The sequence below is a fragment of the Ursus maritimus genome, unplaced genomic scaffold (genome assembly GCF_017311325.1).
Source record: "Ursus maritimus isolate PB19 unplaced genomic scaffold, ASM1731132v1 scaffold_4, whole genome shotgun sequence".
Classification (NCBI taxonomy): Eukaryota; Metazoa; Chordata; class Mammalia; order Carnivora; family Ursidae; genus Ursus; species Ursus maritimus.
This window is the reverse complement of record NW_024426552.1, coordinates 56,880,799-56,898,623: the sequence shown is the minus strand read 5'-3', so window position 1 is coordinate 56,898,623 and position 17,825 is coordinate 56,880,799. Positions and strand designations below refer to the sequence as shown.

Below are 17,825 nucleotides of genomic sequence, written 5' to 3'. Positions count from 1 at the left end.
GGGGTAGGGAGATAGGCCAGCTGGCGGTTCTCCTGATGAGACACAGGACCTCAGCCTGGGCTCATAAGCCACAGGGAGGCAACAGCTGAAAGGAAGATAAAGTTCAAGGTGAACAGCTGGGCCAAGGTGAGCAGGGCTTCCCTCCTGGGCCTGGCGGGATTTGCTCGGGCCCACAGAGCCCCGAGCTGGGGGCGATGTGTGACCCTTACCAGTTCGGAAGGTGACCATGGCTGTCTGGCCTTCGCCTGCACAGTTGTAAGCTGCCATCTCCACTTCGTACAAGCTCCCAGGGTCGAGTCTGGCGAGGGTCAGGTGGTGCTGGCTGGCTGCAACGCTGGAGACGGTCCAGTCGTCAGAGGCGTTTGTCACCTGCTGGAGAAGGCCGCTGGTGTCAGAGCCGGTGCCTCGGCCCAGAGCTACCAGTGGTGCAGTCTGTGGGAAAAACAGAAGGGAGTCCGACAGGGCAGGGGGACGGGAAGGGCAGGGGCCCGGGTTTGGGGAGGATGACGCTGCTCGGCGCAGAGGGTCCTGCCGGCTCCGGACGTCCGTCCTCGCTGGGATAGTGAGGGAGCCTCCCTGGTCCCATCAAAGAAAATTTGGTGCGGGGGGTCGAAAGGCCGCCTGTTGCTGAGAGTTTCTGCAAAGACCTCCTCTCTGTATTTCTGAAAACCTCCACATTTAACTTTTTTTCTCCTTGCTCTATTTAAGCCAAATAAACACAGTCCCTTCAGTTCATGTTCTGGCAGGAGGGTCAGGAGGATACAAGCGGCAGCACGAGTACAAAGTCGCGGGGGCTGAGTGCTGAATGTGTGCTCGGCCTGGAAGCCAGCACGTCACGGCCCTGTGAAAAGCTGTCAGGACAACAGCCCAAGAGCCAGGTGCTAGTTTTGTTCCCGCTTCACAAATGCTAAGACAGACGGGGGTAATCTGCCCAGCGCCACACCACCAGTGAGCGCAGAAATCATGACTGGACACCAGACAGCACATTCACAAGCGTATGTAACTCATCCTAGAAAGAAAAAGAGTCTGGGAGCCAGAAAATCTTGGGTTTAAATCCTGATTTTGTCTTTAAATCCAGCTGTGTAACCCTGAGCCCGTTCCTTAACCTCTCTGATCCCAAAGGTTTTCGTTTCTAAAAGAAGTAAACCCTCGAGCTTCCTCTGAAGATTGAGCGAGGTGATGCACATAAAATGTCAGGCACTGAGTTCGCACACAGTAGGTGCGCAGCGAGGGCCCGGCCCTTCCCCGGAAACGCCCCATGTCCTCCACTGGGGGGGGCTGCCACCATTTCAGTCCTCTTTCCTGCGCCCTCCTGGCCTTGCTTTGTGCTTAAAAACTGCAGACGAATTCTAACTATCATTAATTTTTCATGGCCCCAAATTCCTAGCTCTTTAAAGAAAAAAATCCAGGTTCCCTCCCCGCCGGGCAATCCGACAGGCTGCTTCATCTCATCTACCCCACCTTTCAGGACAAAAGGCTTAACTGCCAACGGTGCACGTCTCACACAGTCTGCTGGGACCTGAGCTGTGCTTTGCTCAAGACTTAAACAGCTGGCAGGAAAAGCCCTTATCCCTAAGCAGAATATTCCAACGTAGAACAAAACCTACTATTCAAGGGACAGGGAGGGTCTGGGCTCATTTATGTCAGACTTCCAGGATTTGTTCCAAGGGGAAAAGAAGTTTTTACAAACTGAGAATCCTCAGTAGTACTGGAAACCCAGACACAGTAGCCCAGGGTCTGCAGATGCGGCAGGAAGTGCAACTGGCTTCAGGAATGGAAAAAGTGAAAATGAACTGAGTGAGTCCCAGTCTCCTGCAAGAGAAGGGGCTGTAAACAACCCAAACACTGACTTTTCACTTCAAAATCCTTTCTCGTGTGATGATCCTTAAGACCTGCTAGTCCCTCAAGAAAAGCACTGCTTGGGGCGCCTGGGTGGCTCAGTCGTTAAGCGTCTGCCTTCGGCTCAGGGCGTGATCCTGGCGTTCTGGGGTCGAGCCCCACATCGGGCTCCTCCGCTGGGAGCCTGCTGCTTCCTCTCCCACTCCCCCTGCTTGTGTTCCCTCTCTCGCTGGCTGTCTCTCTGTCAAAGAAATAAATAAAATCTTTAAAAAAAAAAATACTGCTTGCAAGACATAATTTCTGTCTTGGCCGTGTCCACTGAGTAGCCCCAAGTGCCCCACAGGCCGGAGCCTAACGGAAGCCAGACCCAGTGGGGGCGCGGTCCTCACTTTCCCTGTACCCCTTTCTCTGGTGGCCCTCCCGGTGCTGGCCTCACGCTGCCACTGAGCGCCGAAACAAAACTAAGAAATAGCCTGGTCATTAGTCACTGTCACACGCACACGGGGTGAATGCGGCCCCGGCCTGGCATTTCCGGATCACCACACGTGGCCTTTGCCAGCCTGCCTCTTGGTGAAGCAGTTTCACGGCCACCTATTGGCCCGAAAACTATGATTCTTGTTCTCGCTGCTGGTTCTTGTCTCCCGGGGATCGTGAGCATTTGGCCTGCCCTGATCTCTGTCTACAACCCTGAGATGGAGGTGTCTAGTTACACGGGGAAACGAGGGTTAGAACCAGCCCTGCCCCATAACCTGGGCTGAACAATGCAGCTTTTTGTTAAAAATATATTCACCCCCTTTGCTGGCTGGCTGTGAAGAGGCCAGCAGGCCGAGTGTGGTGAGAAACTGCACCCCCAACCCCCACCTAGGAGGCCATTTTGCCTCAGATGTCTTTCCGACCAGCCAGTGTGTCTGTGGACTTGTCCGGAGCCAAGGTCATACAGGGAAAGAACAGAACGAGAGGGGCTGGTGGGGTGCAGAGCAAGGAAAGCCGACTGAATAGCCGACACACCGCACTGCACAGGGCTGGTTCGTTTTTTGGTTTTGGAGGGGACGAAGAGTTGATAAATACTTTTGGTATATAAAATATAGCACCTATGATACATTATCAAATAATATTTAAAAAGCCCATTTAAGAACAATAATTTTCTGCTGTCTGATGGACTTAGGAAAAAAAGCACACCCCTGGGATGAACAGAAATGCTCTTCCAGGACATTTCTTAAAGGAAATCTTCTGTCCTCCCCGGCGGGGTAACAGCAGGTGAGCACACAGCCTCGAATGAGGGGGCAGCCTGTGGGCCCCGTCCTGCCTCACAGGACACCGTGTGCCCCCTGCCAGAGCCAGAGGTTCCCTCCCTGCTAGTTCCTGAAACGTCCTCCTGGACAGGCCTCCTTCTGTCAAGCAGAAATGGCTGAGGTCCGAGCGGCACCGTGTGCTTTCAGCTCCACCGCCTGCTTGTCAGAGCCGAGCCAGGAGGCATCCTGGAAACCGAGGGGGTATTTTACAGCCCTCAGAGAAAACACTTGTTCGCAAATATTTGTTTTCCTGGCCCTAGAGCTAGCTTGCCGTGTGGCGTTCCCGCAGGGGTGTGCCCAGGGGAGCTTACTTTGGTTAAAAAACAAAACACAACACAACATCAACAACACATGACAAAGGGAAGAGGGAGGGCAGGTGATGGTGAACAGGGAGACTGCTAACTCTCCCCTGGGAGGAGAAGCTGGTGGTGGTAGCTTCTGGGAAACCAGTGTACAGAGAACCTGAAGGAGCACACGTGACTTTTTCCTGGGCCTCCTAGGGTCCCACATGCCTCAACTCACAAGCAACTTCCAAGGAGGTGGTAGGAAAGTACAGTGGAGGAGACAGAGGTCAAGGTCAGCAGCAGGGGTTGCTGGTCCAGGCCGCAGGAACTCATGGGAGCCGGCCAGCAGGCAGAAACCCCTGCCCAGATCTGAGCGGTCTGCACAGTGCCAGGTGCCATACCTTGCGGTGTTTCACCACGTAGTAGAGGATCGGCGCCACACCAGCTCATACGAGTCCGTCTTGGAGGTCCGGGGTGAGCTGAGGATGATGGGTGCCTCGGCAGGAGCCACCTGCCCCTTCTCTCCGGGGCACTGTGGGGAAGCTGGTTGTACTGATGTCGGGGGCTTTGGGGGCCCTGGGCGCCCCCTTAGCATCTGGTCAGGGCTTCCGGGTTTGGAGGGCATCACGGAAGGGGTGGTAGTGTCCAGCTTAGCATCCTGCCATGGCCTCAGAGTTGTACCTGGAGGACCAAGAAGGAAAGAGAAGGGAAGGGAAATGACGTTGGTTCCCCTGGTCATTGGCTGAACTGTTGTCCCCAAGGAGAAGACAGAAGTGAGAAAACCTGTGGGGACAGGAAGAGCCCCCAGCTCAGAGCCTGAGGTGACCATCACCCCACTGCACACACAGCCAGGCTCTGTGGGAAGAGAGAGGGCTGCGTCACTGCCCAGACTGGAGTGACGCGCAGCCTGGGGCCCTGTGCCCAGGCTTCGTGCTACGGCCCAGGCGGCAGGCAGACATCTCTGCAATCTGCTTGCTTTCCTGAGCCCATACACTAGCCTCACGTCAAGCGAAGGTTCTGTTTACTTCTGAGGAAAGCTGCACCTTCCTCCTTATGCCTGTGTGGGGGCGGGGGACATGTCCCTTCACTGCGGGGTCTTAACACCATGCAGTCTGGGCCGTTTCCTACTCCACTGCAACAGCCTGGCACGTGAGATGGGAAGCCAACTGCCAGCCCCTGTGAGAATCCGGGAGGCCGGGAGAGGCAACACGTCCTTCAGGAGGCAACTGCAGCATCTGCCAGAGCTAGTTTTCCCTCAACCCGATCTCCTGAACCACAGAAGGCCGGCATCCGATTGTGTCGAGTCCGCATTATTCGTGGTCACATTTTTCTCAAATTATTTCCTTGGTGAATCTGGTCTCCCCCACGAGGAAGAGGCGTCTTTGCTACGTTTCTCTGCACCCCCTCCCCCCACACATCACCTAGTCCAGTGCTGAGCACGTAAGTAACCGCTCAGTCAGTGCGGGAGTCAACTGAAAACATCAAGCTGAAAAGGACAGACCGGCTTTTCTTTACCCTAGAGCAGTGTTGTTAAACTGGGTGCCACAGAACCCTAGGAACCCACCGATTCCACAAAATAAAAAGCATTTTTAAAAATACAACAGCACCTGGGTGGCTCAGTCGGTTGAGGGTCCGACTCTCGGTTTTGGCTCAGGTCACGATCTTGGGGTTGTGGGATCGAGCCCCGAGTTGGGCTCTGTGCTCAGTGAGGACCCTGCTTGGGGTTCTTTCCCTCTTCCTCCCCCTCTGCCACTCCCCTCTGCTCATGTGCACTCTCTCTCCCTTTCTTTCAAATGAATAAAAAAAAAAAAATCTTAAAAAAATACAACAGTAAAATGAATCAACTTCACTAGTGAAAATGTACACTTCTGACTTTTCAACAAGTTAATGTAAACTTGAACTTACGACTAAAAGCCATTTATATCTCTCTTATATATTGGGGTTTTCAGTTGGATTTCAGTTGAGGAAAGAGCTCTGTGAACGTGCCGCTGAGGTCTCCAGGCTTTTGGGCTGCACTCACCTGGCCTGGCAGTCCTCAGCTGCACCACGGCATGGGCGCTGCCAACTTCGTTCTCAGCCATGCACTGGTAGACGCCTTCGTCCTCAGGCCCTACGCTGACCACCCGCAGGGCCCTGCGGGACAGTCGGAGGCGCTGGCTGGAGGCGATGGGCACGGCATTCCTCAGCCACAGCACAGAGGGTGGGGGGTTCCCACGCACCTCACAGGTGAGCTTGGCACTCTGGCCCCACGGGATGACCAGCTGGGACAGCTCCATCGTGACCTCGGGGGGTTCTGCCAGGAAACCAGAGCAGGGGTAAGAAAGGCTGAGGTTTTCCCATCCAGGACCAGACAGGCTGGGGAGGGATCTGTAGTCAGGAACGGGTCCCTCCTTCCCTGTGACTGTTGGTAGAGGGAAAGAAAGGTTCCTGTGTCTCTTCTGTCAGTCAAGACAGGAAAGGGCTAGAGAGGGATGGCAGGCCCACACCCTACTCCCTGGGGTCCAAGCATCCCCAACTCTCTCCATCCTCCTCCACTACTCACTGGGCACGTGACCTCTCACAAGGCACCTGACCCCATCTGAGCCTTGGGGTTAGGAGTATCTAGAAAGACCACACCCATCACAGAGAAGACCGAGGAGAAGAAAGTCTGCAGGAGACACTCACCAAATACCTGGACGTTATACAGGATGACTGCTGCGCCAGGCTCCCCAACCCCGTTGTCGGCCATGCAGCGGTAAGTCCCCGAGTCGTCCTCGTGTCTTGTTGTAGCCGGCGACACTGGACCCATCCTTGGCCCAGGTGACACGTGGGGGTGGGATCCCACTGGCCACGCACTCCAGGATCAGACTCTGGCCCTTGGTGACGATGATGGTCTGGGCCTCTGGGGGGTAGACGATGCGAGCAGCCTCGGCAGTGGAGCCTGGAGGGGCCGGGAGGTGAAGGGCAGCGTGTGGGGCCAGGACCCTGTGCAGAGGACCCCCTCCACCCGCCTTAGGTGGCCAGGCCCCAGGCTGCAGTCCCAGACAGTGTGGATGTGGAATCAAACAGCCCTTCAGGGGCTTACGACCTACATAAAGTGGGGCAAATTACTTAATCCCCCCGGGCCTTGGTTTCTTTATCAAAAACAAGGCCCTCGTTGTGCAGAGCGCTGTTGTAAGAGATGAGGTGATGTGCGGGAATAGCAGCACTGACACAACATAAGAATGAATGACCGGGCATGTTGGCAAGGAAAAAGATGAAGGGGTGGACAGAGAAACAAACGATGCAGGTGACTTTCCCTGCTTGTACTCAGCAAAGTGCACCCCAGGTCGGACGAAGAGCTAGGAGACAAGGATCCACGGGATCCCCATACCACCCACAGGTCTCGCTTCTCAGCATCCCTCACAGTGTGAGCATCTCACGGAGCTGAGCGGGACCCACTGCTTAAACACATGCGCTTCCTCCCTTAGCTGCAGTGTTACAGGTCCCCGGGGCGAATCAGCTACGGGCTCGGCTGCTCAGCGAAGGAGGGAGCCACCTTTGGCCAGTGCTGGGGGAGAAAGGGCACAGCACTTGCTGGAAGGCACGTTGCCCTCCGGCTCCTCCCTCCATGTTGACTGTGTGCCAAGCAGCGGCAGATCCGGGTTTTCTAAGACCTGAGACTGACACAGCTTGGGAGCCCCTGAGAACTAGAGTGCACAACCATGGATACAAAATCACGTGACTGAGGACTGCTGAGGGTTGGCTTCATGGGCCACACAGCCATCTGCCTCTGGGGCTGCCTCCCGACTCCGCGGAAGACGTCCCTCCACTGAACGAGCAGGAAACCTAGCAAAGCACCCGGCGCTCAGGAATGGCTCAGCAAAGGCAGATGCTGCTTTCCTACGACTGGGGGACCATGTGGGCCTCCACGGACGATCACCAGAGGGAGGTGCTGGGCACGGCTCAGCGGCGCACAGGGTAGGCATGGCCTGGCCTCATCCCGGGCCGGCCCTGTGGCCTCACCCAGGCACAAGCTCATCGTCACCTCTCCTACGCACGTGCTGTCAGCTGCTGAGCACCAAGCCAGTCCCGCCCCGGCAGCCACATCCCAGCAGAGCCCCGGTCTGGAAGTCTCGCAGTGAAGGAGCGCTCCCAACAGGCAGGAGGAAGGGACCAGCAAGCACAGCTACCCCTGGAGCTAGGCAGGGGACATGTGCCGCTAGAGGGGGGAGGACCCCGACTCCATCTGAGTCCTGGATACCGCACTGGCCCGAGCCCCAGCTCCCACCCCCACCTCAGAGAACACAGACTTGGAGCACAGCCTGTGTCCCCCTTCCCTGAATCCCCTCCCTTCTCAGCCTGACCAGCCCCTTCCATCAGGGAGACACCCCCTTGCCCCTTACGGCGCACGCGGAGCCTGTCACCGGAGCCCGAGGTTTTCACTTCCTGGGTCACTGGGTTGTAGGCGGCACACTTGTACATTCCCTCATCCTCCTGGCTCGCATTCACAATCTGCAGGTTTCCTGACGGCATGATCAGGTAGTTATCTGAGAAAAGGGCAGGGTGAAGGGAACAGGGGATGAGTGTGGGCCCAGAACACTGCAGCCAGTAGCTCCCGGTGGGCAGGCAGGGCAGGCACCATGAGCTGTACACCTGCATCCCAACTGGCCCAAACTAAAAATGCTGTTCTCCCTGTAAAACCTCAAATCACAGGGGACAGAAATGCCAGGGAGTAAAACCAACCAATCAACTGCAAACTGGCTAGCTAAGTCCCCTGAGTTAGTACATGGGCCTGTGAAAGAACGTTTTATACTTTCAGGGGAGTAGCGTGGAAAGGAAGCAAGATTTGGGGTTTGCCAGACCTGGGCTTAAGCTTTGGGTCTGCCACACACTGTGTGATTTTGGACAAGCTGATTAACCTCTCAGATCCCATTTCCTCATCTGTAAAATGGTATAATCATGTGCTGCCTCAGAGCCACTGTAAGGATTGAGGGGCCCATGCTGTACACGCAGGGTATGAGGTGATCATTCCTGCAAGCCACCAGGAAGCAGGGAAATAAACAGAACTTCCCGTGAGTCTCTGTCAGGGTCGCAGCTCTGAGCCAACTCACTACTGAATGTCTGCAACCAGGGAGGAATGTTCTAACTCCCAACCACCACCTTCTCCATGAATGTCACGGAAGCCCTTCTTCACATCACTGGTTTGCTAGACTTCGTCTGCTTCGGGACCAGGGGCGCCGTGGGGGCCAGGCCCCAGGGCTGCGTTCTGCTTCTTCCAACAGGAGACAGATTTCTGGCTTCTGGACACCCCAGTGATTGGGATGCTGTTCCGCTTCCTGGTAGGGAAAGCACTGGCCATCCGCTCTGAGCTTTCTGGTGGCGGGGTCTGCCCCGAGAGTCCCAGTGTCTCCGAAACCTAGGTTCACTGAGCCTGGTGCCTACCTGTCACTAGGCTGCCCCAGGTATGAGCAGCTTCGTTAATGCCTGACAGAATGGGCGAAACCCCTGACTCCTGTGGGACTTCCTCCAGAGCCTAGAGCCAAGCTTCTGCGAGGGACAATGGAGGTTAACGCTCTATTCGTCTCAGTCTCGTTATTTCTGAGTGACAGGATTAGGGGGTTTACCCTCTCAAAAAAGTTTTCTGTATTTTCTATAGTGAACATATATATTCCTCATAGGAATATAGGAACATAAATATCTTTCATAACCAGAAAAACTTAATGAAAATAAATTAAGTATCTATAGGATATTCTAAAAGGAATATATTTTGAGCTGCGGGTTCAGTTAAGCAGGGTCTGCTTGGCCTTGAGTGAAGGCCAAGTGTCTCTTCATCTTGAGAGACCCCCCTTCTTCTCCCTGGCATTCCGCGGACCACAGCTTGGCCTCTCCTAGCCCAGCTGTCACATACACTGTGGCCTGAGCAGGAAGCTAGGACAGCTGAGACCTGGCATTATCAGGAAGATGGGGAGGGAAAACCCGAGTCCCACTAGAAAGCTTCCTCTGCTGTGGGAAAGAGCTCCCCCTCCCACAGGGCAACACTGCAGCCTCATGGACAGCCGGGTTTGTCAGGCCGCCTTGTTGTGTGTGCCTGGTGGCAGGGAACACACACACGAGGAATTCAGAGCCCTGTGCTGACAGCCTTGGTCAAATGGTGACAGCTCAGCGACATCGTCCAGAGCCTCAAAGGATGAAGAAATTCCTCTCAACAGGGCAGAAGACCTCCATTATGGAAGCCAATCCCTTCAGGATCCTACAGGGCTAGATAGCAAGGCAGAAGACAGCTGCCCAGCGTGAGGAGGGGGCCGAGGGGGGCTGGGGAGGCAGTAGCCCGAGGTGGTCAGCTCCCCACTCCCGGCCTTGGCCTCTGGGCTCCTGCTTGCTCAACTCACCTCTGGACGCCTCCAGCCACTCTTGCTTTACACTGTATCGGACCTGGGCTTTTGGGTGGCTCTCAGGAAGGTGGCAGGCAATGACCGCCGTGTTCCCCTCATCTACTTCAATCACGTGCTGCACGTCCAACTTGAAGTCCTGGAGGTCTGTGGAGAGAAGGGAAGGTGCCAACTGGGCCTCCACGGAAGAGACAGACAAAGCACCATTTTAGGGTGGGCGGATGCCTTGGTGTCTTTGGTCACAATAAACAGCTGCAGGAGCCTCACCCCCTGGGGGCTTTCTGGGGGTGGTCCGAATTCTTCCTCCAGGTGTGGCCCCTTCATTGCAGGACAGTTCAACTTGGTAGATAGAAGCTGGAGGGTGAGGACATGTGTAGAGAACTCCATCAGGAGATGCCTGTGACACAGACAGGCCTCTTCTGTTACACTGAGACATGGCGGCGACTTGGCCAAGCCCAATGGCCCTACTGAACCTGGCAGGAGATGGGTCAATGATCAAGGCATAAACGCTCTGGCACAGCTCAGCTAATTGAGACTGAAGGGAATGATGAAAGAGAATTGTGATCTCTTCTTTCCAGTTCAGTCAAGTTCCCTGGTTCTTCTTTGACATCCTCAGTAAAAGTGACAGGCCCGAGAGTCCGCTCAATTGCCAACCATGGTTCTAACAGGAAGGCTGAGGCTACCCAGGGCTATACTCTCTGTCATGGCTAAACCTTTCTCAGGGCTGGGGGTGGGGGATCTGTGGGTGCTCTGAGGGCTTTCTAAGGCAAAGATGGATCTCCACGGTGTGGCTAACGGCAGTGGAATATGGCAGAGCTGAGGGTCCTGACACCAGGCTGCGGCGTCTGACAGCACGGTGGCCATCTCTTCCGACTTGGCTTGGTGGCAAGACTGGGATCCAAGCTGGGAGAGGATGGAAATCCATCTGTAACAAGCGCAGAATGTTTCCCAAATAATCTAATAGTTCAAGCAACAAAACTCTTTGTATGAGCCAAATCACTGATGTTGCTGAACAAAATGGGACACTTGGGCAAATAATATTCCAAATTTGTTTTTCAGGACTGTGGTTGAATTTAAGAGAAGAAATAAAATGAAAGGGGAATAAGATAAGAAAGATTAGGGGCGCCTGGGTGGCACAGCGGTTAAGCGTCTGCCTTCGGCTCAGGGCGTGATCCCGGAGTTCTGGGATCGAGCCCCACATCGGGCTCCTCCGCTATGAGCCTGCTTCTTCCTCTCCCACTCCCCCTGCTTGTGTTCCCTCTCTCGCTGGCTGTCTCTATCTCTGTCAAATAAATAAATAAACTCTTTAAAAAAAAAACAGAAGAAAGATGAGACTATTTACCCAGACGCTCCCTCATAAAGGCACTTAGAAAGCCCTTGAGGCACCGTCTGTGAATGCTGACCATTCCAAATTCTGCTCAGCTCCTGAGAACGGACGCCATCAGAGCTTTCACTGCAATCCTGCTGCAAGACTCCACCTGCCTGTGTTGTTTCCCTGGGAGACTCAGAGAAGGCAAGAAGGTGACAGGAGCAGGCAGGAATCAGGTTTCTCACAGAAGATAAGGGGTAATTACCAAAAACAAACTACGGTCACCACAGGAGAGCCCAGCGATCAAGGCACGCAGTGAGGTCAGAAGGTTTCCCACTTAATGGAACTTTCCAGAAGCTTTTAGACAAGCCACGCCAGGATAGGAAAGCCCTTTTGTTTCTATGAAAGGATCATTGTCCCTCTGATTACAGTATTAGAGTGTGAACTTTTTAGGGGCAGGGAACAAGTCTTGTTTGTGTATGTGTCCTCTGAACCTAACCCAGGGCCTGGCCTAAGCAGATGACTGAATGAAGGACTGACTGTCTTGGAAGTTGGGACCCTCAAATCAGGTACAAGATGCCCAGTTATGTTGCCTATGAACTCAAATTTCCTAGTTGTGTTTCGTCTACACTGCAAGCTCAAGAACAGAGGCATAGCACAACACATTTTCTATGAACCTTTTATCTAAGTATGGTTATTATGAAAAGAGACTGCTGCTGGAGCGGTTACTTCTGGAGTCACAGAAGAGATATGAAATAGGTCTAACAAAGGTGGAGTAGGAAATACGTGCTGCTCGCCAGTGGCACAGCGAAACCAGACAGACTGCCCCGTTCATTTCTATCGCCCTCTTCTACTTTCCGGGCTGAACAAGTGACACCTGGGGGTCCAGGGGAGCTCTCACTTATGGATTCCTTCCTTTGGGTGGGTATACAGCCTTCTGGGCTTTTAAAGTATTATCTCGTCACCATTTCACTTTGTATATGTGATAATCTGACTCGAACTACACTGTGAATTCCTAGGGGGCAACCTATTAATTTTTACACTCCACGCCCCAACCCCAAGCCTCCCTGCACAGTATGCAGGATACAGCAAATGCTCTGTAAATCCTTGCTGAATGAATGAACAATCGGGAAGGTTGAGCCCAAGGCCAGCTTCCTGGGAGTGCGCTCTGTGCGGCTGCATGTGGCCCTGCGCGTGGACGGGGCCAGCGCTCGCCTTAATGCTCTGCTATCACCGTCTTCAAATCCTTAACGTTTGAACAAAAGACTCCACATTTTCATTTTGCATTAGACCCCCAAAATGATGGAGTCCAGCTTCTCAGCCAAGACGGCGGATGTGTTTTTTCTCAGAGAGGAAGGAGATACGGCCGACGGGAGGGGGTGGATGGCCCGCGCACAGCGTGCTCTGGCTATATTTTGCTAACTGCTTTTCAAAAGCAATGCGCTTAAACAATGCCAAGGCCTTACTCCTCCTCCGCACAGTGTGTGCTCTACCTGCCAAGTCAGGAGGCGCCCCACAAAGTGAGCTGTGAGTGATTGTCCGCTCAGGGGCGTCTGGAAAATTCCTGTCACCAAGAAGCACTCTCTTCCACGGTCCAATAAATCTAAAACTACTCCACCAAGAGTTTCTGAGTTTGTTTTTTCCTCCTCTGCTTTATTTCATTCCAAGGAAATTTGCCTCCAGCAAAGATATACTTAAACCTAACAGATCATTTTACAAGAAAGAAAGGAGTTTGGCACCAGAATGCCATCTCCATGTTAATGGCCCAGGCTCTCGCCCCTTGTAATTGAGCGCTTATCCAGGCGCAAGGCACCCCTCCTCCATGCACCCACCTCACCGACCCAGCACTGCACAACATAGCCGCCCTCCCTCCCCCGTTCCTCTTGGCTCCTTCTGCACCCTCTGACAACTGCTAAGTTGGAGACAGAAGGCTGTGCAGTGGGGGAGGCACAAAGCTGGGCACCGGTCAGCCGTGTGGCCAGACAGCCCCTCTGTTCTGATGCCAACATGTGCACAACAGCCTGTGTGGGCAGGACCGAGGACACCCCAGCTGGGCATCCTACTGACAGGCCTGCCTTCCTGGCTTCAAAACAAATAAGCAGTAGTTCTGCCCTTGGCCCTGTCCCCTCCCCGTTCCTCCTGAGCTTAAGCCTTAGCGGTTGCTTCACTAGACAAACACATCCAATTTGGCTGCTGGAGCAAGAGTTGAGTTTCACTACGGGATCAAAGGCAGAGTAACAAAGTGATGACGGATCTGAAAATCAGAGCACCCCCTCTCGTGTGTTTTTCAGCAGGAAGGAGACTGGGGGGCTGGAGACGTGTGATCAGTAATGGCCTCATCAGCCACCAGATGAGGCAGAGGCAGAGATCTAGTTGGCTGCGAGTGAAGGAAACCAGCCTGTTCCCAGGCCCCTTTGTCTGCAAAGCCGGGTTCCTGGCCAGTCCCCGGGGCGGCTCTGGGCGCCTCCCTGGGCCTAGGGGCAGGCCCTTCAATCCCAAATGGGGTTAACTGGCTGCACTGCAGAACGATGGACAGATCGGGTTTCAGGGGGAAATGGTTTGACAGGACACCTGCCCTTGCCTGTGGGCTGCTGTGTTTGAGAAATCCATTCGAGGAATGTTTTTGCAGCTTTAATCCTCTTACCTTCCCCCAGAGCCCTCTTGTGCACCCTCTCTTTGTGTATTCTTTTGCTATTTTATTAACTTGTCTGCACTAATCAAATGCCAATAGGCCCACTCTTGTTTCTCAGCTCTCAACAGACCAGAAGCCCTGGTCTTTGGGGCCATCTCTGGGTTTAGAGAGTCTCCTTATCACAGAACTTTGTGCTTTCTAAGAAAGTCCAAATAGTTTGGGCTCCATACAGAACCCTGCCCAGTTCCTTCCTGCTAAGCCCTCAATTGCTTAAAGGAAGTTGTGTCTGCTGCTACATCACTTCCACAGGACCCTTGGATATACAGATGACAAGGATTCGTCCAGACGCAAACCACGTGACGTGCTCTCAGTTTCCTCCCCCATTGATAGGGTAGAGCAGGCACCTGCCTTCTGAGCCAAGGAAAAACAGGGAGGAAAACAAGAACTGCGAGAAGCACGTGGTGTGGCTGCCGTCACCAGGGTCACACCCGAGATTACAAACTGGTTAAGTTTTATCTTAAGCCCCTTTGAATATCTTCTCACCTTGTAGCCTGGATCCTTCCTTCAGCTGGCAGAGCTATGAATTAAATCATAGTATTTGGTATATTGTTATGAATTCCCATGACACAAAACTGTCACCTCTTAATTGTAGGCTCATCCCCCCAACTGTTAGAGAATTTACACATCCAGTTACAGGGGTCACTGCACCAGAGCAGAACACCCCTGGTGCAACCCATAAGGAGTCTCAAGGAGTGTCCTCATTTGGCCCTCCTCTCCCTGAGACCTCTCTTAGGCTGCAAGTCAAAGTCCAGTTAAGTAAGAAGTCAGGTAAGACCGTGCCTTTGGCTGGAAGCTGCATGACGTCACCAACACCCCCAACTCCGTGAGCTCAGCTGAACACTTAAAAACCCATCCGGTCATTTCTGAAGTACAGTCGGTCTTGTCCCACCCTCTTGCCTCAAGACAAGCCTGTACTCATCTGCTGAGGTCTGGATGGGATCCATCAGATCGTGGGCGCTCCACATGGGGCTCACTTGGCAATGCTGTCAGGACGGCTCAGGAGCCCTTTGGCCATTGGCAAGTTTCTGGGCTGATAATTCTACTCCCTAACTCTCACGGCCTCCAGGCCTCAACTGACTTTGTGGTGGCTTGCTGCCTCTACGGCTAACGTCACAAAGCACAGAAAGACTTTACCCTAATGTAGTCCTCCTCCGTGACATGCTGAGTCTGTAGCCCTTCCCTGCACCTTGATGACCTGTTGAAAGATGGCAAAGGTTCAAGGGAAGTAAAATGAAGAGCCTTCTCTGGAGGAACCCGTGGCTCACTGCTCTCCGGGATGGACTTGGAGGTGGAGTTTGAGAAGCTGAAGGGTCCCAAGCATTGCCTCCCTGTGTGGGCTCTGGCAATGCCTGGGCTCTCCTGTGCCCTGTACTGCTGCACTGATGCGCGGATAACCACAACACTACTCTCGACCTCCGAGTCGCCTGAGGACCTATGCCTGGACAGCACCCGAAAGGTCAGCCCTCTGAAATAAAGTGCTCTGCAAGTGGGAAGCCATGGCAATCAACTCAGAAGTGGAGTAGAGCCTGGAGCTGAACTGTGCTTCCATGAGGCCAGAAAGCCTGGTGCCCAGTAAGGATGGGGTTCCCTGGCGCATGGGCAACCATCTCAGAAGCCATGCCTTCTGGGTAGTGATAAAGCCTTTTGCCGTCACACAGACCACTGAACCCAAACGGAACTGCGGCCCACAAGGCTGAGCAAAATCAGTATACTCCTCAGAAGACATCTGGCACACACCATACCCCCCGGACAATACTGACTCACTCATTTGGCCAGGAGCTACAGAATTGTCTAGTATGTCAGGCACTGCAGAAGAGATCATGAAGATAAAAATATAGTTCCTAACCTCAGGGACCTTTACTCTGATACATAAGACGGGTGAAAACAACACACAAGGGAGGGTTCAATCATTTGTAAGAGTATTAGCTGCAGGCTTAGTCCCTACCATCTCTACCAGTATTCCAGCCTACATCAGGTCACCTTGAGCTCTAGAGCAACTTAGAAAGGGCAGAGGGGGTTGGCAGAGGGAGTATTTGTCCTCCCTCTGCAGGCCAGGAGAGTGGGTAAATATGTTTGCTTTCGTTACGAGTTTTTTCTGCCTGTCCAATTACACAAATAATTTTGGCTCCAAAACTCTCTCCTGAGAGCCATGGAAACATGGCATGAAGTTTTTCAAACACACTTTCCGATGAAAGCAAGGCATGCTGTCTCTTATTTAAATAAAAACAGTTTCCATGGGGGTAAAAAAAAAAAAAGACCCTTGCCAGTGCCAAATACATTAGTTGTTCCATCTTGTGTTTCTTTTTTTCCCCTTGAGTTGAGGTGGGGTCTGCACTCAGATTTGAGCCATGGGAGAAAGCTGAGGGTGCAGGAAAGATGAAAGAACTAGGAGGATGAGGGCAGAAGATCAAAGCCAAGCCCGGAGGTGGGCAGGAGTGGAGAAAGGGTATAAAGGGAGGAGCGTGATAGGAAGAAGGGAAAATAAAAAGAAACTAGTTTGCAATGTCATTAAATGATGTGCAGTAAACTGGCCTAATGCTTCAGGAATTTCTTGGCTTAAATCATTAAAAATATTTTTTAAAAACTAAGAGAACAAGAAATATGATTAATCCTTGAAGACAAGGCAAGGATGGGAGCCATGTCTCCAGAGTCTGGCAGCCAGATGAACAGGGAAGATGTCTGTAGACCATCTCATCTGACTTCAGCGCTGCAATGAGGTAGGGCTGGTTAGCAGAACTTGGGAGTTTCTTTTGGACTCGATGAAGGAATGAAATGGTTTGAAAAAATACTCTTAAGAAAAAGAGAAGGAAAAAAAAAGATTTACTTGCCAGCAACCCACATCATACATATTTCTCTGATCAACCAAATATAAACTATAAACTTAGCAATGGGAAAATTAATGTGAATCCTGGTGGTCTGGGATCATGAGAGCCAGAGCTGGATCCTGGCAGAGTCTTTGGCAGCCTGGCAGCCTGTACAGGAAGAGGGAGGGGAGAGAAAATGGAGGCCAAGGCACTCAGCAAGAATGGGGAGGAGAGCTTTAGTATGGTCCTTACAGACAGAACCCTGGGTGGGAGGCACGGGCGCTGTCCTAAAGCCAGCAGGGGCCACAATGGTTCCACTTTCTCTGCCCACACACCTGGGAACTACATATTCCTACAAGCAGCAGTGGCTACTGATGCAAACTGCCCATCACCTCAGAGAGTACCCCACAAAGTGTCTGGTAGGACGCCGGGCCACATTCACTGGCATCTTCCTTCGAAGTTTCCAGAGCTTCCTCCAAACATCTCAGTTCCTTTTAAACAGCCCCGTAGGCTTCTGACATCCATCAATTTTTCTGAAGCCTCCCTGTATCTATTTGTATCTTCAACCTGTTTATAGCCTAAGTCCTTGCTTCATCCTTTTTTTAACTTCCTTAAGCCTCTTCATAGATCAGGGTTTGGTGAAGAAATCTTTGCTCGCCTTTTGCATGCCCTCTTGGACCTTCTAGACTTCAAACACATCTTATCTGGGAGTCTTCCTCTTTCTAGACACTCACTGAAGGCCCACTGTGTGCCAGGTCCTGGGGGAAGCCATGTGGTCACACACAGATGAATGGCAGCAGTCCCTGCCCTCCAGGCAAATAAGAGGGCTACCGAAGCAAACACAGGGTGGTGAGGCAGCCGGGAAGAGGAGACCCCACTCCAGACTTGGGAAGTTGAGGGCATCGAGAAAAGACTCCCAGAGAAGACCCTCAAGTATCTTATAAGATACTCAAGTCTTAAAAACTGAGAAGGAATTTGTTATCCCAAGGGAGATAGGCACATTCAGGGAACGGGAATGGAAAGGACGGTGTTGCAGGCAGATGGGGCACCATTCCAAAAACAAGGGGAAGGTGCGAGATGAGGTGAGGAAGCGGCAGAGTTTGGTGGGTCTAGAGTGGGAGGTGAGGCTGAGAGACGGGCTTATGTGCTGCACCACAGCTCGAGTCCTGTTCTGATTCCTGAGTCTTCACGTTTGTAAGTAAGGGAGCACAGTTACCCAACATTAAACATGATTTTCCCTCAGAAAAAAAACAAA

General features: G+C 52.8%; 1 protein-coding gene across 1 annotated transcript in view; it reads right to left on the bottom strand.

Moving 5' to 3' along the window:
* BOC (BOC cell adhesion associated, oncogene regulated) overlaps positions 1 to 17,825 on the bottom strand; it is a 50,446-nt gene that overhangs the window by 8,662 nt on the left and 23,959 nt on the right. Inside the window, 8 exon segments of the mRNA XM_040621246.1 lie at positions 210 to 432; positions 3,817 to 3,851; positions 3,854 to 4,096; positions 5,436 to 5,708; positions 6,080 to 6,171; positions 6,173 to 6,335; positions 7,780 to 7,923; positions 9,766 to 9,912. Of these exon segments, the coding sequence (XP_040477180.1) occupies positions 210 to 432; positions 3,817 to 3,851; positions 3,854 to 4,096; positions 5,436 to 5,708; positions 6,080 to 6,171; positions 6,173 to 6,335; positions 7,780 to 7,923; positions 9,766 to 9,912 (1,320 nt within the window).